General features: G+C 38.1%; 1 protein-coding gene and 1 long non-coding RNA gene across 3 annotated transcripts; one reads left to right on the forward strand and one right to left on the reverse strand.

Moving 5' to 3' along the window:
- On the forward strand, positions 1-26156 carry gnb3a (guanine nucleotide binding protein (G protein), beta polypeptide 3a). 2 transcript variants are annotated; one of them, NM_001002437.1, is given in 9 exon segments: positions 1-154; positions 2850-2985; positions 5944-6089; positions 7128-7191; positions 16539-16701; positions 18393-18459; positions 18542-18743; positions 21134-21350; positions 25351-26151. In NM_001002437.1, coding segments are annotated over 8 exon segments (1023 nt in total). In that variant the 5' UTR covers positions 1-154; positions 2850-2928; the 3' UTR covers positions 25458-26151.
- On the reverse strand, positions 21197-27824 carry LOC147833290 (uncharacterized). The gene is made up of 3 exons (XR_015511160.1): positions 27563-27824; positions 25307-25465; positions 21197-21331 (listed from the first exon to the last, which is right to left on the reverse strand). It is a non-coding gene; the product is annotated as an uncharacterized LOC147833290 (long non-coding RNA).
- Between the last annotated feature and the right edge of the window lie 45 nt (positions 27825-27869).

The following is a 27869-nucleotide window of genomic DNA, read 5'->3' on the forward strand; positions in this document are numbered from 1 at the left end:
ATCACAAAAGCATCACAGAGAGAGAGGGACGGGGATCAGGAGGTGCGTACGGCAGAAAATCTGAATGAACATTGTCCTGAGAAAACAGCAAGTGTGGATACTGAGTCGCAAAGGGATAAGAAATACAGAGTGGAGGAACACCCAAAAGTAACAAGTGAGTAAGGTTTTTTTTTTTGGCTTTTAATTTTGGGTTTGTTTATGGGTTTAGTTTTTGCTTATGAATATGGCAAAGTTAAAATACTAATAACGATATTGAGATTACTTAAGCATAACACAAATATCAATCAGTTTTATGGTTTAAATCCATTAAAAACATGCTTCCCAAACATTAAAACATGTCCTGTTAAGAGAAATTAGTAGGACTATCGATTATTTGTACCATGATTTACAGAAGACATTCTTTAAAATGTCATTCATCATGAATTGTTTGTTTAGTAAAATTCTTGTCTGGCCTATTTATTATAATAATCATGTAAATATATTAACAACACTATTTAAAACAGTTTAAACTGTAAATAACAGTTTAAAACAGTATTTTTTAAACCACTAGATTTAATCTCTTTCACTGTCAACAGGAAGTTTCTAATCAGTTAAGATAAAATAACACTTAGTATTTATTTATACATTTATGGTCAGAATACGTGTTTTATTTTTTAATTAATACAAGCTATTTCCATATATCTTTTGCACTGAATGATAAATGGAACATCAACTCACCCACACTTTTCCTTTGTATTTTTTTTACAATAGTTAGTCAAAACTCTAAAGTAGAAACGCAAGTGTAACGTTTTTAATTTGACGCACCAATATTCGTAATAATTTTAAACAACCTAGTTTAAAGTAAGCATAGTATATTTAAGCTATTTCCATATATCTTTTGCACTGAATGATAAATGGAACATCAACTCACCCACACTTTTCCTTTGTATTTTTTTTACAATAGTTAGTCAAAACTCTAAAGTAGAAACGCAAGTGTAACGTTTTTAATTTGACGCACCAATATTCGTAATAATTTTAAACAACCTAGTTTAAAGTAAGCATAGTATATTTAAAACAATAAATCATCTCCTAGATATTATGTTCATTTTATTCAGGCCATAAACAATTAGTTATAGGACTTTTTAAGCATAAAAAACTGTAGAAACTAATGTTATTTTGGCAGACCTTTCATTAAGCAATGCGATCTGAGGAGGTTCATATTCAAATGATGGCCAGGCCACACTTTCACACTCATTCCTAGATCCCTCTCTCTCTCTTTCTCTCCATCTCTCCCCCCTCCCCATCTCTGCTGCAGCTCTTATCCAGATGCAAAGAGCAGTCAATAATCGGATGAGAGCAGATTTGATTCAAAAGGCCTCCCTTAAAATCTCAGCAGTGTGGATTTAAACTCACTCAGTCTCTCTCTCTCTCTCTCTCTCTCTCTCATTAGTCTCTTTCTGGTTATGGCGTTTGGTGCTCGAGCTCTTGATGGTTAATAACATCACCTTGCCGTTTAATTCACACTGATGACAAATATAAAAAATTCCTGGTATGGTGCTCACCTCCAGCTCCAGAAAAGGGAGATTTGGCTGTTCATTGAAGATCTTGCTCTCATCACTTTATCGCTCCACCTCTCTCTCTCTCTCTCTCTCTCTCATCCACACCCTTTATTTTCTTGCTTTCACCTGGCAAACAAATTTTAGGCAAAAGTCATTTGGTCATGAGCCATCAGGAGAGACGCAAAGATTCAAAACTAAAGAAAATAGCTTGTATTAATCGACTTTTGTAAGGTAAGAAGAGATATTCAAAGTGTACAGCTATATAACTTCAGATAGTAATTCTAACATTTCTTGTAAATTAAAGAGGCTATTAGGATATTAATTGTACAAGCAAACTGGGAAAACTTAAAATTTACATACATTTATCATTTTATTTCATAATATACTTGATTTATAATGATAATTTAACAAGTTTTAGATCAATTTAGTGAAAAAGTCTAATAATAATGTGTAGTATATGGATGTCAGTGATTTGTTTTGGAAAGAATATGTAATAAATCTTTCTGAATGCTGAAGAAATATCAGAAATTAAAGCTTAAATAGGAAATATTTGTAGTTTATACGGGACATATTTGTAATTGTTTTATAAAAAGTACAAAGAATATGTAGAAAAAATAAATAACTTAAAATCAAAACAATATAAATGTTTAAATCATTAAACACTGAAAAAACACTTTTAAACTACCATAACTACTACATTTTAAAAATTATAAATAAAAGAAATAGCTTAAATTGTAACTAAAATTACCATTAAAACGAAATAATCAATTATAAATAAATAATAAATAATTAATACAAAATATTAATAATAAATAAAAAATAAATAATTACTAAATAACTAATCACTAAATAATTATTTTTTTATTATTAATAAAAACTCAACAATGACTAAAACATTTGAGCAATACTAATGTAAATATGCTTATTTTTGTTTCCAAATCACAGTAATTATTATTGTTATCAGGTTCAAATGTTCCCCCCCTATAAGCATTTGGATTTACCCATAACAAATGTGTTGTAGATCAATATAATGCATTAATGCACTAAACTATGTAAGAGCAGGTGTATGAACATGGGACTCATTACGCCCTTGAATGTTTGTGGTGGTGGCGAACATGAAATTTTGCATGCATCCCTATTTGTGAGGATTTGCAAACCAGATTGAGGAGAGTTTGAATTGCAAATAGCAGTTTGTAAGGGCAACTGAAGATGTATTAGAGTGAAATAAACAGCAATGAGCTCTTCCCACAAGCAGTAAAATAAATTGCACTGTCATGATTGCCTAACAATGAAATATATATTCACTTTTAGGAGAGTTTTTCCCAGCATTCTCTCTGCTTTACTGACCTCACTTCCTGTCTCTGGGTGACTGTGCCTGAAAACCGTTGCCATGGGTGAAATGGAGCAACTGCGAAAGGAGGCGGAGAAGCTGAAGGATGACATCACTGTAAGTGAGAGTTTCATGAACTTTTGTAACTTTACAAATATTTATTCTTTAAGGGTTAGTTCACACCAAAATGCTATTTCTTTTATTAATTATTCACCCTCATTTCATTCCAATCTCCTTCATTCATCATCAGAACACAAATTAAGATATTTTAAGTTGCTTTTCCATAATTTAGGTGAATGGTTCGCGTAACTGTTTCATTTTCCACTGTAATGCTGAAAACAAAACTCTTGGGAATGCAATACAAATGCGTCAGCCATTGCCTAGATAACGTTTGTGTAATGTAAATAGCAATATGGACGATGATCAGATATTTACAATTTTGGGACTCCTTTTTTCCTGATAATTACTTTGCTGAATAACAAAAATTAAATATATAAAGAATGCACTTCTTGTACACATAGGCGCTGTTGTGAACCGTACCTAGAATTCTGTGCTGAGATCAGTTTGTATTTGTGCCACTCTGCTGATCCAGGTTCAAGTGGAAACACAACTGGAACCATATTTAACTGTTTTTAAAATGGTTTGGTATGAAAACTGGAAAAGTGGCTTGAGATGAAATCTGAAAGCTCTCTCATTCTCCATAGACAAAAACGGTCCAGAAATGGTTAAAATTTGGAAAAAGGAACCAAATACATTGTCGAAGAGACTTCATTGGTTCAGCACAAGAACACATGTGTGCTGTCTATAGAGGACAAGAGAGCTCGGATCTAAAATATCTTAATTTATGTCTTGAAGATGAATGCAGGTCTCAAGAGTTTAGAAAGCCATGGAAGTAATTAATGTCAGAATTTACATTTTTGGTTGAACTAATCATTTAAAAGTCAAAATAAGGTCCAAAAGCCTGTGCCATAAACAGCTAAATTAAGTGTCAGCTCATTTACAATGGAGTACTTACAAAAACAGTACCACTTACCACACAAACAATATCTCACAACAATGATATAACTACTTATTCCTAAAATTATCTGCATAAAAACAGTAAACCACAGCCAGACAAGCACTGTGGCACATATGCATTGCATAGCAACAATGCAAACAGACTGATGACATGAACACCCTCGTAGAAAACAAAGTTTACAATTCTATAAGTTGTGCACCCCTTTAATGTAGCGACTCAACATATTCAATTTAAACAAACAAAAATCTGAAATCCTAAACCGAGTACATACAAAGTCCCTTTAAGGCAAGTCACTTCAATCGGCAGCCATCTTTGAAACGCTTATGGGCAGTATGTTCAGGCATTCTGTCTAAATGGGGAAACATCAAATTCTCCAAAACTGCTTGTCAAGCTTACTACTGAATTTCATATTGGAAATCACCAATAAAATTAAACAACAGCTGTCTCTTTAGTTTCATTTCTTAATGTCCAAATCACACAAAATCTGCATTAACTCATGTCTGGTCCAAGCCCCTCCCCTAGAAAATGGTCTGGCTATAGTGATTTATGATTGGTTCCTGTACTAGAAGGCGAGCTTTATTTGCCATATAGCAATCGATGATTGGCTCCTGTACTAGTAGGCGGGGCTTTATTCACCATGTTGACCGTTACACTTTTCCCCATTCAAAAAGATACAAGTGACATGCCTTGTGTATTCTACAGTCTTTAGTACATACTACGCTTGAAGTTGAACTTTATATCTGTTATAAAAGTACAATCTATTGAATGCACACTTCAAAATCTTGCAGAAGGTTAAAGTAGTAGAACATCTGGGCACTTCTTACTAACCGCTTCTCAAATACTCGAGACATTGGGAATTCGAACAAACTACTAGGCTCACATTATATATTATACTAGGAAATTAGTGATGTCAGATGTTCCAGAAAAGAGTCTAAGACAAAAAAAAGGTGATGTGGTTTCAACAAAGTCATTTGGACTGAACATGTCATTTTATCTCCAGCGCCTGTGCAGTAATGATCATGAGCGGAGAGCATCGTAGCAAAGTCCCGCCCACACTCTTGCAGACTAAAATTTTGATTTGCAAACACATATTTTGATTCAGTTCAGTTCTTGATTGGATTTTTTATTGGATTCAGTTAGTATGGACGTAAAGGAATGGTTCACACAAAAATTAAAATTGACTTACTATTAACATTTTGGAAAAATTTAGATGCAGCTCTAAATAATTGCCAAACAAAAAGCAAACCTTAAAAAAGAAGGCTTGACCATACATCCTGTGATAAGAACCAAAAATGATAGAAAAACATCTTTCAGTTTACCTCAAATGTGTTTACATCGAGAAAGGTTGTGTTTTATGACACCTACTGCAGCCAGCCATGATCAAAATATTTTGGCACGAGTTTACCCTTATAGAAATAAAACTAAACAGTATACCGCAATGAACATACCGTACACTCCCAAAAATATTTTATTGCTTGTTCAAACTATTTATTTAAACTGAGCTAAAACAACACAATTCTTAAGATTTCATTGGGACAACTTAATTGTTTTATGTTTAATCCACTTAATTTCTTTACTTAATTCCTTCATGTTATCCCAACACAAATCGATTGTGTGGAACCCAGCATTTTTTACAGTATACAGAAACCTTACTTAGTATTGCCTTTGCATTAGGAAACTACTTGCCACTGCATACACACACACAGAAGACTTTTTTTTGACAGGAACATAATGCCATCAGAGATCACGTATATATTTATATATTCAACTTTTTGTTTTTTGTTTTAGTAAAGTACATTTTACAATCGGCACAAATACCCTAAGTTAAATGCACCGACGTTCCGGTTCTGTGTTGTTCATGCCGACCCGAGTTTGATTCCCTGCATGAGGTCCTTTGCCAACTCTTCTCATTTAGTATCCAATCGCTTTATTGTTAAAATAGTCACTGACCAATTAGCATCAAGGACCCTTATTGTAGTAATTAACTTTACAAAATCTCAGAATTGAATTTCTTGATACAGATCAGCTGTTATGTGTATATTGTCTGATTTCTATAGGCAGCTCGTAAAACCGTGCAGGACCTTACACTGCAGGATCATGTGGCCGGGACGGCTGTGGTGGGACGTGTCCAGCTAAAGACCAGAAAGACATTGAGAGGACATCTGGCCAAAATCTATGCCATGCATTGGGGGACAGACTCAAAGTAAAGTCCAGAAACCTGATATCTGTACTATATGCAAATATTGAACATAATGTACTAGAGACTACAAGCACATAGGTTACATAAACAGCACTTAAACATATGCTTTTTTTTCTTTTTTTTTTTACAAGATTTGTATTTAGGCAAATATAAGTGAAATGCACGATTCTATAAGTAGATATTTTCAATGAGATTCTAATGAGTTAAATTAATTTTACTTTTCATGTTCATCACCACATTGAAAATCATTGGTTGCCCTAAATTTTTAAGATGAATGAGATTAACTTTGAGTCATTTGAACATATATTGTATTAAACTGACTTTAAAAAAAGCATGCGTATCTTATAAAATTTAGTTAAACATGATTAACTTAGTTTAATAAGTTACAATTAACTAAAAACATATGTTGTCATGACTAATTGATCATATATTTTTTACACTGCAGCAAGGAAAGTATATGAATTATGATTAAGTGGAATATAATAGATTACAACAATATATTTCATATTTACATCAATATTTTTAGCTAGTTGTGCAGAAATATTTCATTTTTATTTACTAACATAATCAGATTAATATAAACTATACAGATAATTACAAATAAAACCCCACTAAACCGCTAACTAAAATAAAAAAAAATTATTAAAATAAACTAATTAAAAATGTAAATTAAAATAAAATGGCAATTTAAATAAAGAGATTTAAAAAAAAAAAATCTATAATAGTGTCTTGATGCTCAAATAAACACTGGTTTGGAGGCTGGGGCTTTTTCTGTTTATCATTCATTTTCAATGCATGGTCACAAATATGAATAAAAACTAGTCATATTAAGTCATATACTAACATATTTAGCCATAACTAGTCATACAATCAATGTTAGATGAGAGAAATTTAAAGTTAAAAATGCTGAAGGGAAAGTTTGGAAATGTTACATTAGCAATTAAGCTATTCAAAACTGAAATAAACTTAAAATGATCTGTAATCTCTAATCCAACAATATTTTTATTTTCTAACCTGATGTATGCTTTTTTTCTCTCCCAGACTGTGCGTCAGTGCTTCTCAGGACGGTAAACTGATTGTATGGGACAGCTACACCACCAATAAGGTACTCATACAATTTTTTTGAATGCATTAAAGCTACAAAGCCTCTGAGGCTGTCATTACAGATATAATAAATGACAAAGTCTGTTGCTTTAACCTGGAGCTGCTGTCATGACATTTAAATGCAAATCGTTCTGGTGCTGGCTATTAAGAAAATCAGTAGCTGGCACTGGCCACATTGTGTGCAACAGGGAGGAGACGCATTTAAATGACATGAAGCACGAAAGCAGAGCTGAGGCTGTTCCAGTTCTTTCTGAAGCAGGAGACGCTGGGTTATGACACTTCCCAATAGCCTGTGGTCATTTAATGTGTATTTATATTTTTTTACTAACTTTAAACCACAGTAGAAAACTGGATCACAGATGATAAAGATACGCTTAAAGAGTCATGAAACACCAAAACACATTTTTTGAGCTGTTGACAGTCATATATATGTCCCACTCTGCTAAAAACTCATTAGGACACATATATTTCACAAAAAAGTGAAAATTAATTTTTGAAGCTGCGTCATGGCCATGAGATCTTAGCGTGTATTCCAGCAAGACTGGACGTCTGTACCTGGGAGTCCCGTATTACGTCTCTGAGTGTTCTGCATTGATTCATGAGTATGGCTTGGTTCAAACCAATCAGCGCGCTCCATTATGTATGCGTATGTATGTATACATTAATATCCATGCTAGCTTTGAAGACTGTACCTAAAACAATGTTCAGGCGGCAGAGAGATGACACACATCGTGTTGCCAAAAGTAGAGGGAAAAGAATAAGAATTGTTTGGAGATACGGGTTGTCAGTGAGGGTTGTGTTTATAATGTGCTGCTGTGAAAGTTTTATTTTCATTTTCTCTCTATGAGAGCGCTGCTGGACTCACGGGTGGATCCGTGATAGCGACGCACGGCAGAAATTCGTTTGTTTGGAACATTTTTTTACTCAAGAGTAATTTATCTTAATTTATCTCATCTGGAAACGGTGAAATCCGGATTTGCTGCTCGTCTCCCTTAAAAAAGACGCAGCTCCAGTATGTGCTGATTGTCCTGTCTACAGATTTGTTAAGTGTGTGAGATCAGCGCCCTTTCTTTGTTCATTCAGATGGCAAAGTTATAGTTCGTATGGTCAGCAGTACTCTTTCAGTGTTTAAAGGCAGACCTTAGTCAAAATGATTTCTAAGTTAGCTGGTTTACATTAACATCACTACAGTATTATGGACTGAAAGATCCGCTGTAAATGCTGCTCTCTGTGTGTAAACACGTAAACACTGTAAGCAAACTTTTGCCGACCGTCATGTTTAATTTTCGCATTTTGTGACAGGATAGTCTACACACACAACTTTCTGACCTACTGAGTGCATCTGAGTTACAGAGAAATGCAGAGTTTTTTCCTCTTATACGACGTGCAGTATCAAACATTTCACCGTAATTAAACCCACTGTCTTTCTCCCCTGCTTGTGTGTTTGTTTTTTCTCGGTCAGCAGCGCATGCACAAATGGCAACTCCCGTTTTTATTCAAACCCTTCCCATTTTCCCTCCCCCGACACTCCCACCTAAACAGAGCTAGACACACCCACTTTCCTGAGAAACACCCAGCTGAAATGGGGGTTTTCATGACCCGTTAAGGCCCCGTTTACACTAGTGCGTTTTAGTTTTAAAACGGCATTTTAGATCAAAAATGATCCGCGTCCACACTAGCGTTTCACCTAGCGTCTGAACATATCTCCGTCCACACTACGTCACCAAAAACGTACATCACGTGACCATTTGCGCACTGTGGGCATGAGCGTTCTAGTATAAACAGAAAGCATTTGTCTCGCTCGGCATTTGGTTATTGTTAGTCAACAAACGCCGGTTGAACATTAAACGCGATGGCAAAGAAAGCAAAAGAGGTATTTTTGTGGACAGACGACGAGGTCGAGTTGTTACTAAACGTAACAAATGAATGACTGCACAATGGCGCCTAAAACAGACAATAGTGCAAACAATGCTCCCATATCTGTGCCCATGTTGTTGTTTACAGTACTGTCTTCCGGTAGCGTTAAAGCCATGTGTTATAGTCATGTGAAAGGGGCTTGACGAATAAGAGAAGGATACGCAATGACACAAAAGCCCCAATCAGGTAGCGAATCTCAGCAGTCCCGCCTCCGTTTTCAGATGTCTCCGTTTTTTCTCATCCACACTGAGACGGAGCAGCAGCGTATCAGAATGAAAATGGCCTCACCAGCGTTTTCAAAACGCTTCGTTTTCGGCACTCGAGAACTCCGGCGTGGACGGAGGGTGTAACTGTAGCAAAACTAAAACGCACTAGTGTAAACGGGGCCTTAGAGAAAGCTAATTGCAAATATGATAAAGTTGAAAAAAGAAGTTGTCAATGAGAAAAACGCTCAGGTTACTAAAGTTACTAAAGTAACCCTCGTTCCCCGAGGAGGAAAACGGAAATGCTATAAGTGAATTTAATCCATGTATGGGGATTTCGTTCAGAAAGCCAATCGTCTGAAAGAGTATGTAACGGGCCAATGAAATGCCAAATGAATTGGCAGCGTCAGCTTGCGCACCTGATGCTTGTTGCAACTAATTTAGCAGAAAAGCACAGCAGAAGCAAGATGACACATTCTTTATTAGCCCTGAAGAGACTGATACCTACAGCTAAGGTACAATCATTATGGCTATGCAATACAGCATTTCTGTTCCCCGAGGGTTACTTTAGTAACCAGAGCGTTCCCCTTTGGATGGAGAACTTGTGAGCTATAAGTGGATTTAATCCACGTATGGGGAAATGTCTGGAAAACGCCATAATGGCTGCACCTTACCTTCGCTTCTGATGAGAGGATAGCCAGGCATAGCGTGAGCGCTCCTGCATCATAGAGAGGCACGGTCTTCCAACATGATCCCTGGCCCTTACTTATCCCACTTCAAAGAAGATTTAGGGATTTAGATATATTTTTCGGGAGCCGTAAACGTCTAGATAATTTCTAGGAATTTAATACGACAGTATGTTGGGTAAGCATGCCGTCCCGATAGGGGCTAGTTGTGGCCACCTGCTACCCAAATGGGAAGATATGATGGCAAAACATATCGACTAGCCCTGAGAAGGGAGAGTACGCATATAATAAGATGGTTAGCGGAGAGGGAAGACATGGGTCCGCCTGTGAGGGGGGACTGCACCGTGGCTGAGTAGCATATGGGATCGCCTAGTGGGGATCACGCATTGCGGGCACCTATACCCAAAACGCGGGCTGACCAAAAGGCAGACCTACAACGTAATGGGCCAGCGAGTGACTTCTCTGCTGAGTCAGTGCTGGGGGCCTCGGAGGAATCTGCAGGGCTCACCTTAGTGGGGAACTTACTGACAGAGTGAATAAGCGCACATATCTCTGTGTTAGGGAGAATGGCGCAGCAAGCGTGTATCAACACCTTAACCAAGTTGCTTCCTTAATCACAAAGGGTTAGCTAATACCCCTGAGGAAACTAGGTCCACTTGCAGATTGTAAAACCTTGCAAATGTATTAGCTTTCGCCCAGCCTGCAGCTTTACAGATGTCTGTTAGAGAGGCGTCGCGTGCACGCGCCCAAGAGGATGCAATGCTCCAAGTGGATTGCGCATGCACTCCTGGGGGACACAGCTTGCCCTGGCTCTGGTAAGCGAGGGAGATGACATTCACTATCCAGTGAGCCAACCTCTGTTTTGATACGGCACTTCCCTGCTGCCAACCACTATTACAGATGAAGAGCTGCTCAGATGATGTAAAGCTCTGAGTGCGGTCCAGATAAATTTGAAAAACTGGACAAAGTAATGAAAGGGCTGGGTCTGCCTCCTTGGGGCAGTGCTTGCAGGCTCACTACCTGTTCTTTAAACGGTGTGGTAGGAACCTTGGGCACATATCCCAGGAGGAGTCTCAGGACAATGTGAGAGTATACCGGCCTGAATTCCAGGCAAGAGTTACTGACCAAAAATGCCTCCAAAAATGCCCCCGAAATACCCTCTTAATCGATGCCAATGTGACCAGCAGAGCTGTCTTCAGGGACAGAAATCTTAAAGATACTAAGTCAAGTGGTTCGAAGGGATCTAAACGCAGGCTCGTGAGAACGAGGGCGAGATCCCAAGAGGGCATGAGAAGGGGGCGGGGTGGATGTATTTGCCTACCGGATGATGAGGTTATGCCTTCCCACAGTGCTGCCAGCCACCGCATCATAAAGGGCGGAGATGGCAGCCATGTAAACTTTGAGTGTGGAGGGCGACAGCCTGCTCTCCATTTTTTCTTGGAGAAAAGAAAGCACAACGCTGATCTTACAATTTTCGGGGGGTATTCTCTGTGAGAGACGCACCTTTCAGTGAATAGACTCCACTTTAGGGCGTAGGTGTGCCTCATGGAGGGGGCACCTACGCCTGAGTGATGTAATTAAACACCGTAGTCGATAGGTTACCTAAGTCTTTCTCACATCTAAGGACCACATGTGGAGGTTCCAAAAATCGGGGCGAGGGTGCCAGATGGTGCCCTGTTCCTGAGAGAGGAGGTCCTCTCTCAAAGGGATCTGCCAGGGGAGGGAAAGCTCTGACATCCAGGTCCGGTTGGGCCAGAGGGCCGCAACTAGCAAGACCTGCTCCTCGTCCTCCCTGACCTTGCATAGTAACTGTGCGAGCAGGCTCACCGGGGGAAACGAATATTTGCGCATGCCCCGAGGCCAGCTGTGGGCCAGTGCATTCGTGCCGAGAGAGCCCTCTGTCAGGGGAAAAAAACAACAACTGGTAATGAACGTTCTCGGGGGAAGCAAACAGATCAATCTGGGCTTCCTCGAATCGCGCCAATATCAGCTGAACAGACTCGGGGTGAAGTCTCCATTATCTGGGACGTAAAGGCTGGCGTGAGAGCGCGCCGGTTGCATGGTTGAGCTCCCCTGGAATGTGAATGACGCGCATCGATTTCAGCCGCGTATGACTCCATAGGAGCAGACGGCAGACGAGCTGAGACATGCGGTGAGAGCGAATACCTCCCATGCAGTTGATATATGCCAACGCCGCCGTGCTGTTCGTCCTGACCAGCAAGTGCTGCTGCACCAGCACCAGAAAAAAATGGTGGAGAGCGAGGAACATTGCCAACAGCTCTAGGCGATTGATATGCCAATGAAACTGGATTCCTTTCTATAGGCTCACAGCTGCATGCCCGCAACACTGGCCTGTAGGAACGAGGAGTCATTTCAAGGGCTGACGGCAGCAACAGTGACTCGGTGTGTGCCCGCATGCCATACGCATCTGGGGACTCGATCGTGAAGCCAGTGCTGACGTGGTCACATATGGAGTAATCCGAGCCACGTGACAGCAGCTGCAGATGCCATATGCCCCAGGAGCCTCTGAAATAATTTCAGTGGGACCACTATTTTGCTGTCGAACTCTCTCAGACAGTACAGCATTAGCTGAGCGTGCTCTCAGCAGAGACACACTGTCATGGTGACTGAGTCCATCTCCAGCCCGAGAAAAGAGATTCTCTGTACGGGGGCGAGTTTGCTCTTTTCTCGGTTGACCTGAAGCCCCAATGGGTGGAGGTCCCGGAGCACTTTGTCTCTGTGCATAATCAATTGGTCCCGAGAGTGGCCTAAAATTAGCCAGTCGTCAAGATAATGGAGTACGCTAAGGCACCCTTTGTAAGCTTGGTGAAGACCCGCGGTGACAGAGAGAGCCCGAAGGGGAGGAATTTGTATTGCCAAGATTGACATTCGAACGCAAACCGCAAAAACTGATGGTGGCGTGGAAGAATGGAGGCATAGAAGTACGCGTCCTTCAGGTCTATTGCTGCAAACCAATCCTGAGAATGATCTTACCGGAGGATGTGCTTCTGCGCAAGCATTCTGATTAAGTACGGGCTGTAAAACCCGCTCTCCATCTCAGCTGGAGGGACCGGCTTGATTCCATCCTTCGCCAGGAGGAGAGCAATCTCCTCTTGCAAGACAAGGGCAGACAGGGGGCTGATCCTGGTGTAATATACACCCGTGAACTTGTGGGGCTGTTTTGCAATTGAATCGCATAGCCGAGTCTGATTGTGCATATGAGCCACCGCGAAGGGTTTGCCCGCGCTAAACAGGCAGGCAGAGCTCTCGTTATGGACTCAGCGCGGAGTGGGTGTGCTGATCCGGGAAGCGCGAGGGTCCCGCAAAAGAGCTGGAGGCGAGAGATTCACTCTCACCTCGCACCTAAGCTCCGGAGGGGGAGGCTCGAGGGGTGGGAGAAAGGAGACCATCCTCCTAGTGCCTGTAAGCCACTGGCGAAATTCACAGAACCTGGGAGCTGGAAGCTGCCTGCTTCCGAGGTGCTCGATGTGCCCGCTTCGCTGGAGGTGCAGGCGGGGCAGCTCTCGTAGGCGGGCACCATAGGCAAGGAGCAGCAAATGCGGATGGCTCGGCGGGTGGAGCGGGCATTACGGTCCCGCTGATAGATGACATTAGCCATCGCATCAGACTGCTCTTTCACCGCCTTGAATCCCTTGTTGAATTCATCGACGGTGTTGCCGAACAGGCAAGCCTGGAATATGGGAGAGTCAAGAAAGTGGACTTTGTCGACTTCGCGCATATCAGCCAGGTTTAGCCAAAGGTGGCGCTCATGGACCACTTATGTGGACATCGTCCTCCCCAACGCACACGCAGCGGACTTAGTGGTCAGAAGAGCATAGTCAGTTGCGGTGCGGAGCTCGTAAAGCAAGCTTGGGTCAGACCCACCCTCGTGCAGCTGGGCCAGCGCCTGTGCTTGGTAGCGCTTGTAGGTGGTCATATCATGCAAGGCGGAAAAAGCCTGGCACAGAGCTTTGTAAGCTCTGGATCTGAGGGAGACAGACAACCTACAGGCTTTGGACGGGAGACGAGGCGGACAGGCGCCAAGATCAGGCGCCACGTGGACAAAGATTGACCGCAATGGCGTGCTTGTCCTGAGGAATCGCCTTATACCTCCTGGCTGCTCCAACGTCAAGAGTGGTAAGGGCGGAGGGACATGCAGTGTCCCTCTTAACTGCTCTTAACTGCGCAACAGACATGGCATTGCAATGACAACATGAACTGCAAAAGTGTCTATACCTAATAGACTTCCATAATGTGTTTATTTTCAATAGTTGAATATTCCATTAACCTATTAATTTATAGTTTATTCATCATGTAGAAATGCATCAAATACTGAATAGCCACAATGTCTGTTTTCCTGTTTGTTATATGCAAAACGAGAGTTTTCAGGATTGAATGTCCATTAATTTATGAATAAAGCTGTTTTCATGACCCCATTTTTAACTAAGGCTGTGTTTACACTAATACGTTTTTGCTTTAAAATGACATTTTATAATAAAAATGCTCCTTGTCCAGGCTGGTGTTTTCACTGCGTTTCAGAAAAATTATCTAATCCAGGGGAATAGTCCAAAAAACCAGTCAGAGAGATTGTGGATAGTAGCCTACGGGCTCTATTTTGACAATCCAGGCGCAAAGTCCAAATCGCAGGTCCCAAAAGCATTAAGGGCGTGTTAGAATCCACTTTTGCTATATAGAACGGGAAAAATCCGTTTTGCGCTGTGGCACATGGTCATACAGGGTTGAGCTTATTCTCTTAATGAGTTATAGGTGTGTTTTGAGAATAAACCAATCAGAGTCTCATCTCCCATTCCCTTTAAGAGTCAGTTGCGTTGCACCATAGCGCATTTGCTATTTACATGGCGGACTTTATAAGTGGAAAAACTAAATGCTTCACTAAAGAGAAAACAGTAAACAGCATTCTGGATGAGCTTCAAATGTCTGATTGTCTTTTTGGGAAGGCCAGTGATGAGGCCATTACAGTAATCCACCCTGCTGATGACAAAAGCATGAACAAGTTTTTCTCTGGAAAAAAAGCATCTGATTCTTGCAATGTTTTTGAGATGATAATATGCTGATTTACTAACTGCTTCGATATGACTATTGAAACTCAGATCTGACTCTAGAGTCATACCAAGATTCTTGACCTTATTTTTTGTTGTTTGACCTTTAGTGCTAAAGTGCGCATTCACCTTGAGAACCTCATCCTTGTTCCCAAACGCAATGACTTCAGTTTTCTCTTTGTCTAACTGAAGAAAGTTTTAAAACTGTTTATTTCATCAATGCATTTCCAAAGGGTGTCAACAGGGCTGTGGTCCTTAGGCAGTAAGGGTAGTAGATCTGAGTGTCATCAGCATAGCTGTGGTAGAAAATTTGGTTCTTTCTCATTATTTGGCTCAGAGGGAGCATATAAAAGTTGAACAGGAGAGGTGCCAGAATCGAGCCTTGTGGGACTCCACGTGTCATGGGTGTCCACCTTGACCTATGGTCATCTATACTGAGTAGTAACCTCTCCCTTCAAGGTAAGATCTGAACCATTTGACGACTGTCCTAGACAGCCCAACCCAGTTTTCCAGCCTACCCAGAAGTATGCTGTGATCGACAGTGTCAAATGCGGCACTGAGATCTAGCAATACCAGCACTGTTAGTTTGCCTGAATCTGCATTCAGGCGGATATCATTAATTATCTTTATAAGAGCACTGAAAACCAGATTGAAAAGTGTCTAAACAATTTAAGCACTTTTTATGTACTTTGGCCATTTATTTACATAACAACTGTGTTTAGTGAGGTCAAAACACAAACATTTGAAAAGTGGTTTCAGAGAGGATTTTTTTTTTTTAAACATGATTTTGCTAAAAATGTGCTGTGTCAAGGACATGTGCATTACATGTTCAGTCTATAGCTAAGAGCGAGTACTTGATGAGCGAGTACTTTATGACAAAAGCAATAATGGTGCATAGATTCATTTGTTTATTTTCTTTTTGGCTTAGTCCCTTTATTAATCTGGGGTCGCCACAGTGGAATGAACCGCCAACTTATCCAACATATGATTTACGCAGCGGATGCCATTCCAGCTGCAACCCATCACTGGGAAACATCCATACACAATAATTCACACGCATACACTACGGACAATTTAGCTTACCCAATTCACCTTTACCACATGCTTTTGGACTAGTGGGGGTAACCGGAGCACCCGGAGAAAACCCACGCCAACAAGGGAAGAACATGCAAACTCCACAGAAATGCCAACTAACTCAGCCGAGGATCGAACCAGCGTCCTTCTTGTTGTGAGGCGATTGTGCTACCCACTGTGCCACCCTGCTGCTTATTTGCAGATGCATTTCACAAAGTGGCATTACAAACTATTGGCATGAATATTACATCTTGTATAGAAAACTTAAAAAATATATATATGTTTTTCATGCAACTTTTCAAACATGTACTCATATTTACAAAGGTGAAATAAAGCTCTATGTACATATAATCACTAATTCTAAATCTGTTTACTATTAACTAACCACTGCTCCTGACTTTGGCGTAGGTGCATGCAATCCCACTGAAGTCCTCATGGGTGATGACATGTTCATACGCACCTTCAGGGAACATGGTGGCCTGTGGAGGACTTGACAACATGTGCTCCATTTACAACCTGAAGGCCAAAGATGGAAACGTGAAGGTCATGCGTGAGCTCGCAGCACATACAGGTGAGAAGAACAACTCAAAATATTTATTATTCACACCACTATGAGAACCAGTTTGCAGCGATGGACGAGGTACACAAATCAAACATTACAGGAGAGATACCCTGATAAAATATTATTTAGTGAAAGTATTAAGCTCTGCTTCTCAAAGGTTTCATGATAATAAATTAACTGATATTAAAATTTTAAATTAAAAAGACAGAATAATTCCTATTTTTCAAGAAAATATTGAATTATATGATCTAAATGTCTATCAAATTACACTAGTTTAATATCTGTTATACGTGGCAGCACTTATCCAACTCCATTGATGTGTTATTTTAACATTTTGTTTAGTTTTTCAACTAATTTACTTAACAAAAAAAAAGACAATTGTGGCATAAATATGATTTTTATTTACAAAAATAAAGATTAACCTAAAATTTTACATTAGTAACTTAAATTTCATTCCGTCGTGGACACACAGGATTTTACCTAGACTTGCTCTGACCACATCCTTTAATCAATGAATCTTTAACTGGAGACATTTTCTGACTGAATTATTTGAAGTAAATCTTTGACTGTAGATCTTTACTGACTTAATCCTTCAAATCAGTGAATCTTTAACTGGACATGTTAACTGATTTAATCATTTGAGTAAGGGAATCATTAACTGGAGACATTTTCTGACTTGACCATTTGAATCAGTGAATCATTAACTGGACATATTCAGTGACTTGATCGTTTGAATCAGTGAATCTTTAACTCTATGTTTTTTGACTGGATCATTTGAATAATTTGGATCTTTACTGGACATGTTTACTCACTTGAACATCTGAATCAGTAAACCATTAAACAAAAATGTTTTCTGACTCAATCATTTGAATCAGTAAATTTTTAACTGGACATGTTTACTGACTTGATCATTTGAATCAATGAATCTATAACTGCATACATTTTCTGACTGGATCATTTAAATCACAGAATCTTTAATTGTAGATGCTCAATGACTAGACCATTTGAATGAGTGAATCATTGACTGGAGATGTTTTCTGAATGGATCATTTGAATCAGTGAATTTCTGACTGGAGATGTTTTCTGACTGGATCATTTGATTCACTGAATCTTTAACTGTAGTTGTTTTCTGAATGGATCATGTGAATCAGTGAATTTCTGACTGGAGATGTTTTCTGACTGGATCATTTGAATCACTGAATCTTTAACTGTAGTTGTTTTCTGAATGGATCATGTGAATCAGTGAATTTCTGACTGGAGATGTTTTCTGACTGGATCATTTGAATCACTGAATCTTTAACTGTAGTTGTTTTCTGAATGGATCATGTGAATCAGTGAATTTCTGACTGGAGATGTTTTCTTACTGGATCATTTGAATCACTGAATCTTTAACTGGAGAAACACTCTGAATGGACTCTTTGAATCAGAGAATCAAATGAACTAAAATAAGGAGGGACAACCTGTTTTTCTGAAGTATAGTTGAGTGAAAAATATATATTATCATGCTTACGAATTAAGTAAAACCCAGTTATGAACTTAAGTTTCGTAATGATGTATAAAAATTCTTTATTGCTTTCTACTACTTCCAGTTTGGAATACACAAGAACAATATCTAGCACATGAAATACTTTAAAATAATTATCCCTGTATTTTTTAAAAGTTTATGATGTGAATCTGAGTCTTGAGTCTTGTTTGATCAGGTTACCTGTCCTGCTGCCGTTTTCTGAGTGACAGTGAGATCATCACCAGCTCTGGAGACTGTACCTGGTACATTCACTAAAACACAATCTGACTGTAAAGAAGAGACAGAATGCTGTTTTCTTACCATGACATCTGTCCTTTTTCCCAGTGTTCTGTGGGACATCGAGACAGGATCACAGAAGACGGTGTTTGCAGGTCATCTGGGAGACTGTATGTCCCTCGCCGTGTCTCCAGACTTTAACACCTTCATCTCAGGGGCTTGTGACTTCACTGCCAAACTGTGGGACATCCGTGAAGGCCAGTGCAGACAGACCTTCGGTGGACACGAGAGTGACATCAACGCCATTGGGGTAAAACTGACCAGCAAACCCATAAGAAACGCACACCTACAGAAATACTGAAGCAAATACCCTATAAGAAGAAATAAACTATTTTTGCTTTAATTAGCACTGCGCAATATATAGAAGCTATCAAAATATTGAGAATGACTATCGCCATATCAATGACTATCGCCATGCTTAAAAAAACAGAAAAAAAAACAAAGACATAGATTGTTTCAAGTATTTTGTTTACATGATTTTAACTTGATGTTTTCAGGTTGACAAAACAATACTAGTGAGCAAAGTGGTGGTGGTGGTGGTAATATTTACATAAGCAATTTTTGTATCTTTACACTTTAAAAAGTCTAATTTGTTTTACGCTACAGCAAATCATGGTTGTTTTTATTTCAGAAGTTGTAGCGATGCTTCTTTTTTCCTAAAATAACATGAACGATGTTAGTTATTATAACTTTTTTTTAAAAAATTGTATAACATTTTAAATATGCTATTTTTCTGTGATGTCCCACAGCCCTAGTTTTGATATGTAAAAACTCGTAGCTTTAATTCCACATGAACCAGAAGTTGTTTCAGTTTGAAGAACACAAACATACATAAATAAAAATATGTATGTTAGTGTGCGTCAAACTGAAAGCTTTTCTTTTTGCACACCTCATAGACCCTTTCGACGTCACTTCACTTTTCCTCTATCGGCAACACTGTATTTTTAGTTCCGGTTTACCTTTGAGTGAATGAGAGACTTCTCTGGAAAATTTACAAGTGAAAATATTAACATTGCACCTAGTGATTTAAGACTTTTTCAAGTATTGGGCATGTGCCCAAATGTTTCGCTTTCAATACTGAGCTGCTTTGTGAGTTTGAAAATGATACTTTTAGTTATTAAGAATAGGAATAAGCTATTGTTTCTCAAGAAATGTATATGTTTGCAACCTTTTTACTTATCAATTTAGTTTATTTAATTAAGTTTTATATTATTTAATCAATAATGAATTTATTTTCGCTTTGACGCTGCTATGAATATAAATTTAATTATTTGTTATATGTAAATGTTCCAGCACAAGTAAAATCTTTATTAAATCTTCACATAGGCTTGCACCTGGTAAGTATGCCATCTGGTTTGCAATCGGTGTCATCATTTGTATTTACTGATCTACTAATGTTTTGTTCAGTTTCTCCATTTGAATGAATTAAGACAGTGTCTTACCCCAACCTACTGGATGGGATTAATGTGATAGTAGTACTCGCTTTTAATTAATAATGTTACAAATAATTTTATAATCTAATAATAATGAATTAAAATGCAGTCTTCTAATTTTTAATATGATTTTGTTTGATTATGAGTCACATAAAACACTGTTGTTCTATTTCATTTAATTTAGATATTAAATAGACATAGATATGTTTTGTTCATGAATAAAATACCTACTCCATACCTTACTACCATGGTAGTCTATACCAACTTCATCTGCCATAAAGACAGCAACACAAAGCACTACACTCCGTTTAAAGTCCCATTTTCTCAGTTGAAATGGAAATCTGGCTTAGATGTCAGACATCTCACCCAGAATGCAGACAACAGAAAACAGTAGTAGTCACAGTCTCACTGTATCTGTAGTAAATATACAGCGTACTGGACCGATGTGTTCTCTATGGGGAGTTCTGTGTAGATCGGAAGTAACGATACACCGCGTGGAGTGAAGCCGCACACTGCATGACATCATGTGAAAAGGGTTTGTGGCTAACTAATGGTAAGAGGGATGTGGTTAAGAATATTGTGGTTGAAGCCGTTAAACTGACAGCGCTAGACCACCACTCCAAACTCAGAAGAAAATGGCCAGATTTTGACTGAAGATGATTAAAATCAAGCTTCTTTCCAGTGGATTATCTTGCAAAGATTAATTGTTCAACTGAACAATACATTCTGCAATTGCAAAATAAAATATTTACATTTTGATTTCACACTGACTTTCATTGGAATAGTTAGAAACATAGTGACTTTTATGGCAATTAGCATCAGTTTTGAAAACAAACAAAAAAAATAAGGTAATGACTTAACAGTGTAATTGGTTGTTAAATAAACTTCAAGGTTTTCGAGGTTAAAAATGACTACCATAGAAATCGGATGGAAAATAAGCCAAAATATGATTATAAGAATTGGTTGTGTGCCATCTACAAACAATCTTTAAAAAATCCTCTGTGACTGCAAAAACAAATTTGAGAAATCTGTGAAATGAATCAATATTGTATCCAAAATGCAAGAGAAAGCAAACAGCAATGAAGGGCTGTGACAGTAAATTATCAATAGTTCAAAACCAGGGCCAATCCGCATTTTGCGTCTTATACATGTTTATTTTCAGCATGCCAGTAAATATATATTTTTTTCTCTCTGTGTTGCCTTTCAGTTTTTCCCCAACGGCAATGCAGTGATCACAGGTTCAGACGATGCTTCCTGCAAGTTGTACGACCTGCGCTCAGACCAGGAGCTCATCACATACCAGGACACCAGCATCATGTGCGGCGTGACATCCATCGCTCCGTCCCTCTCCGGAAGACTCATCCTTGCCGGATACGATGACTTCAACTGCAACATTTGGGATTCACTTAAGTCAGAGAGAGTCGGTAAGAAACCTCACAGAGACTATTAAAATTAAGATTGTTCTAGATCAGTGGTCTCAAATTCCTGGAAGGCCACAGCTCTGCATAGTTTTGCTCCAACCACAATCCAACTCACACCTAGTAGTCTTAAACACCTTCATTAGTTGGATCAGTTGTGTTTGATTAGGGTTGGAGCAAAACTGTGCAGAGCTGCGGCCCTCCAGGAATCCAGTTTGAGATGTTCTAGATGCAAAAAAAGTGTTTCTTTTTAGTATCATGTTGAGGACATTCATTAATAATCTAATTGAGAAATTCAATTTTAATAATACATGCAATAATAATAATATAAATAGTTAGTGCTTGCTAAAATCTTCACTTCCTTTTTTATATAAAAAAAAAATCATAATAGTGTCATTTGTCAACTCTGTTACTCTTCATTGGTAATGGGATTAATTATTTAACACTTTTTAGCTAAAAACATTTATGGCACTAGTAAAACCATGGTAAAAATATGTTGACCCATTGTGGGATTCATGATAAATTCTGTGCTCTTTTGATGCATGTTTTAAAAACTCACTCTTGATGCAAGAACTTTTTGCATGAAATCAGCAAGACGCAAATACCTTTTAGTGCTTCAAAAATATGCCTGCCCGATTAATCGATTTTAAATGGAATGCACCGCATCCACACACACAAGTGTTACTCTGCAGCGCAAGTTTTCCCCTCTGTGATGGATCAGCTATGATATCCGCACATTATAGACTGCAACCGCGGTCGTCTATCCGTATCTGTGTCACTCATCGGTGAATAATGCCAAAGCCGCGCTAACCGTTAGAGCCAATCACAGCCCTTTCTGTTGAGTGCAGGAAACCAATTGCTGTCCCAATTTGCATACTATCTGTCATAAATAGTTTTTGAAAATAGAATTAGTATGTCCCAATCATAGTATGTTGAAAAGAGTATGCCAAAGGTACCCGGATGGTTTACTATTTCCGGTAAAAAATGTAAGTGTAGAAGCGTCCATACTCTAACCGCTAAAATTGCCCACAATACATTGCACGTTGGACGTGAATGCGTTTAGAACTCTGGAAAATATGCGTTTAGCCCACTGGAAAATATTTAAATCGCTATATAACTTATATAGCGACGTGTTTGGAAATTAACTTCTGAATCTGAATAATTATCCAAAAACCTGAAAAGATTTCTCTGCATAAAACACTTGTGAATGGGAGATTAACCTGCTGCTGCTTCTTCATTAAGGTAGGAAATTAAACAAGACAGAAATGTGGATGATGTGTGGATGATTGACAGAGCTCGTAACTAAGCAACATAGTGATCTGTTAATGAGAAATAGCATTTCCCAAATCTAGTATACTCTTCTGTAACTCACTCAAAAGTATATGGCTGCGTCCAAAACCGCATACTTTCATACTATGTAGTACGCTAAAATCAGTATGCAAACTGAGTAGTATATTCAAATTCTCACAATTCAAAAATCAAGTTGCGTCCCAAATCGCATAGTTAAGCACTATTCTACACCATTTTGTAGTATTATAGTGTAAGTAGTGCGTTCACAGTGAAAACTCTAAAAAAATAAGTGCACTTTAAGTTCCCGGATGATAATAATAATAATAATAATTCCTTACATTTATATAGCGCTTTACACAATGGGGGGGATTGCAGCATCCACCTGGATGACGCGACGGTAGCCATTTTGCGCCAGACCACACACCACGCACCAGCTGATTGGTGGAGAGGAGACAGAGTGATGAAGCCAATTGAATATGGGGATGGTTAGGAGGCCATGATGGACAGAGGCCAGTGGGCAGATTTGGCCAGGATGCCGGGGTTAAACCCCTATTCTTTTCAAAGGACATCCTGGGATTTGTAAAGACCACAGAGAGTCAGGACCTCGGTTTAAGGTCTCATCCGAAAGACGGCTGAGCAGTATAGCGTCCCCTTTACTATACTGGGGCATTAGGACCCACACAGACCGCAGGTTGGGCGCCCCCTGCTGGCCTCACTAACACCACTTCCGGCAGCAACTCCCATCCAGCTACTGACCGGGCGCAGCCCTGCTTAGCTTCAGTGGGCGACCATGTGAGAGTTGAAGAGAGCTAGCTGCCGGCTATGAATGATGCACTCATTCAGCCGGTAAAATGCAGTGTGTAATGTTAGACACTTCACACACTCAACGACCACAGTTCTGCTCACGCAGCGGAAGAGGCGGAGCTATGGGGTGCACATGTTGGATTACTTTATTTTTTTTGGATGGATGGTGAAAGCGAAATTCTCCTACGAGAGTGATTATTGCGCCTCCCGATGGAAAATTCGACAATACTCATCACAAGTATTATTTGGTACTTTGGTCATTTATTTCACTGATTTGGCAACCGTCAAACGTCATCTGGGACACGGGTTGAATTTCCGCTTAGTAAAAAAACATTAGTGTGCCATTTGGGATGACACTACATACATATACTATGCTACAGAGTGTGTAAGTGCATAAGTACATAGTGCATGAGTGCATGGTCTGCCATTTGGTATGCAGCTTCAGTATCTGTGAAGTACCCAGATGACTTACTACTTCTGGCAAAATTCTGAAGTGCGCATCCCACGCACGCTGTGCTATGCCATGATGTCCCGGTAGAATTCATAAATGGGAGTGAAGCGACGCAACTGCTGCAGGTAGGTCACGTGACCATGACAAAATGGCAGATGTAGAATATCCAAATTCCATTCATACTACTCACATTTATACTGTATGGAACATCCTTTTTTAGCGGCCGATTAGTATGTTTAAATTCGAATGCAGTACCTACTGGGTAGTAGGCGGTTTTGGACGCAGCCTATATTTTTCCCTTACAAAAAAAGTTAATACTTTTAGGTCTTTGTATAAGTATGCGAATTGGGATGCAGCAAATGACCTATCATAGGTGTTTAAAAACATACTTGACAACGCTCAAAAGGCAAGCGGGATAATATTTACATTTATTTAATTGCTAAAAACACACGTTTTGTTGTGCATGTACTAGAGTTTTGTTTGATACGTTCAAAAAGAGTGTTTTTTATGAGCCGTTAAAATTAAAGGTACAGTTTATTTATCTGACTGCTTACAAATAGTATATAACTATAAATGTATTTATTAATTATACATTTAAATATAAGAATTGTTGTGCTGTGTCAGTGCACCGTGAAAAAAAAATCAATCATGATAAAATTAATATGAAAAACACAATCTAAATGTAAAGGTTTTAAAGGTTATTTAGATCTTTATTTGAGATTTTGTATATATTTAATTTTATTTAATTTAAAATAATGGAGTTATTTTCTTAATTTGTTATGACAACTTTATTGGAAAAAATGGTTTTAAATAAACAAAAGCATAGCGTAGTGTACTTTGTGATTATGCTTGCTCTTTCTTTGGTGCTGTTAAAACCACCACATTAAACCTGCAGCTCTTTTATGAAAGTATAGTAAATCACATTTTAAATCAGATTTTTATCAGATAATTTTTATCAGATAAATCGGAAGTCGATTTGTTTCTCCAAATCGTGTAGTCCTACTTCAAACCACAGTGTCTGTATCATACATAGTAAATCCATCAGTTTAAAATCACAGTAAGATACAGTAACAGTTGACAAGATTTATGGTAACACATTTTGATAACCACAATTAATGTAAAAAAGTACTTGTTTGATTAAGAAATACTTCTATTTAGGGGCTTTTAGATTTAAATTAAATCAAATTTTTCAAAAGGAAAGTAAAATACGACATTTTGATTACACAGTAATAATTCAAACAAGGAATGAACAAGAAATAAATGTATTTTCAGCTATATAAAATGCCTTTTGCAGAAACTGTTATATTGTTATGGCCTTTAAGACATTAAGATCAATGACAAAAAATACAACCATTTGATAAAAAGCTGAAAAATTTCAATTTCAATTTCAATTTTCAATTTCAGACACTGAATGTACCTGCAGTTATTGAATCAGTCCTGTGTGTTGTTTGTGCTTTCTAGGAGTGCTGTCTGGTCATGACAACAGAGTGAGCTGCATCGGTGTGACTCCTGACGGGATGGCCTGCTGCACAGGATCATGGGACAGCTTCCTGAAGATCTGGAACTAACGCAATGTCTCGAAGAGAGGCAAAAATCACAACATGTCAAAGACAGGGTAAAAATGTAAAGGGGACAACTGAAACAGGACTATGAGAAATAGTGGTAAAAGCAGGGAGGGAAAGCGATATGGTTGCTGTGGCGTCACAACGAGAACGATTATGAATAAGAAAACCTCATTTAGAGACGGGCTGATCTGTAGAATAATCTTGTCAAAGAAATCACGCAATAACAGAAATCTTGTCTTTCAGGGATTGCTAACTGCAAACGTGGGCATTTATAAAGCCATTACCTATTTTTGGTGATTTTGTGAGGTAATTTTTGTTTCCATTCACACATGGGTGTGTTAACAGCATATTAACAATGTAGCATATGAAACAAGACTTTCAACATTAGTTGAATAAAGCTTACTGATATCTAAACGCATCCTGTGCTATCAAAACCGAACGACGGAGGTTGCCAAAATAGTTACGCAAGATCGAGTATACAATGACTTCAGGCTACACTGAATGATATTTTCACTTTTATAAAATGTGGTTTACAACCTCTAGATAGATTCGACAAGTTTTAGTGAGAGTGTCTGAGGAAGCTTCGTTTGTTAAGTTTAGTGTTAGATTTTGATTTTTGGGATAGTGCACTGATAGTGTCATGTATTTTTTTTTTCTTCTGCTTATTCGGGCCAATAAAACAAGTACTATGGAAAAACCTGATTCTTTTTCTGATTATTACATTTCACCATCAACTTTATCTGTTGAAAAAATACACAAAAACACACACATTACTTTAAATGGGGCTCAGCTTAACAGCAAAAAGTTCAAACAATATGTATTCAAAAATAACTATAGACTATTGTGTCTACTAAAAGAGCATGTGTAGGTAACAATACTTTTTATTTTGTCCATACGATATAGATCCTGTTGTATAGATCTATGATATAGAACACCGGCTCTTCATCAGACAGTGAATATAACTGAGGACTGTCTGATGAAGAGCCGGTGTGTTCGAAACATTACATGCCTTGTATTAGCCTTCTTAATTTAATAAATGGTATTTTTAATGGCAATTTAATAAACGGCTTTTTTGGAGCTTCGGTGTTGCCGCCTTTTTGAAAATATATTTTTGCAGCTTTATCTGTTGAAAGCTAAAACTTTACATTTATTAGAGCTGATTTGACAAGATCTATGTCGTATGGACAAAATAAAAAGTATTGTTTACTACCTTTTATCGTTTTAGTAGACACATAAGTTTTTGATTATTTTTCATAATTCGAAATAATCACAATATGAGATGCCATTATGAGGATGCAGACAAAAAACTAATTTACATTATTGAAAAAATGATCCTTGAATCTTGAAAGTGCAATACATTTTGCATTTCGTTTAGCATTTGTTTATGTTGGACCTGTAATCATTTCGCTATTAAAGTTTATATATATATATATATATATATATATATATATATATATATATATATATATATATATATATATATATATATATATATATAAATAATATTTATTTTATATTTCTACATTGTCAATCAAACATTTGCACTTAAGTTTAAATAATATTATACATATGCATGAATAATTTCTTGTGTATAGCTGAAAAAGTAAAAAAGAAATAGTTGCTTACATGTGCTTAATAAATATAAACTATTGATAGAATTTACATAAACTGTACAATATCATCATGATGCATATCATTATCAGTGTATGAGATTACTTATACTATGATAAGATTTTATTTGTTACCTTATCTCCTATAACATGTACTGTTATTGAATGGAGAAATGGCGGCTGTTCTGTCATCACAGAAAAACAAAACAGATAGTTTATTTGTGCATACATAACTTTTACTTAAGTAAAAGTTACACTTTCACAGTAAAAAAAAAACAGCATGAACAATCATCCAGTTAACATTTTAGCACGTGGCTAGCACGGTTAACATGTTGCTAGCCCATTTCTAGTAGCCTATGTTTTTAACATGGATAACATTAATTCTGTTTCACATGCTGCTAGCTTGAATTATTGTTAACATTTTTAAGAATTAGTAACTTGTGGCTTCATGCTTTTAACAGGCTTTATAACACAGCTCTCTGGAATAACGTTACTTACTGTACATTCCAAGTTTTCCCAGATAACAACCGCTGAAAAAAAATAACGAACAGGTGCTACTCATCCGGGTACTACGATGAACTGGTCACACAGCTGTTCTTGATGGTTTAGCACCATCTTGTGACTGAATTATTTCTAGGCTATTGAAGCGTAGGCTGCATTTTTTTTTCTTTCAGCATTTCGTTTGATTAGAGTTAGTAATTTATCAATGACCAGATCAACGTTTTGTGTCTCACCAGATAACACTTTACTTATAGGGAGTGTTCATATTGAACACAATCATAAATTAAACCTTTATATTCATAGC

The sequence above is a fragment of the Danio rerio genome, chromosome 16 (genome assembly GCF_052040795.2).
Source record: "Danio rerio strain M-AB ecotype USA chromosome 16, GRCz13ab, whole genome shotgun sequence".
Classification (NCBI taxonomy): domain Eukaryota; kingdom Metazoa; phylum Chordata; class Actinopteri; order Cypriniformes; family Danionidae; genus Danio; species Danio rerio.

Excerpts from the sequence above, each read along its gene's own strand:
- gnb3a (XM_087285595.1), top strand. The coding sequence starts at position 2,929 with ATGGGTGAAATGGAGCAACTGCGAAAGGAGGCGGAGAAGCTGAAGGAT. Across the intron at positions 18,744-21,133 it reads GTGACATCAACGCCATTGGG|TTTTTCCCCAACGGCAATGC; the intron begins GTAAAACTGACC and ends GTTGCCTTTCAG. Across the intron at positions 21,351-25,350 it reads ACTTAAGTCAGAGAGAGTCG|GAGTGCTGTCTGGTCATGAC; the intron begins GTAAGAAACCTC and ends TGTGCTTTCTAG.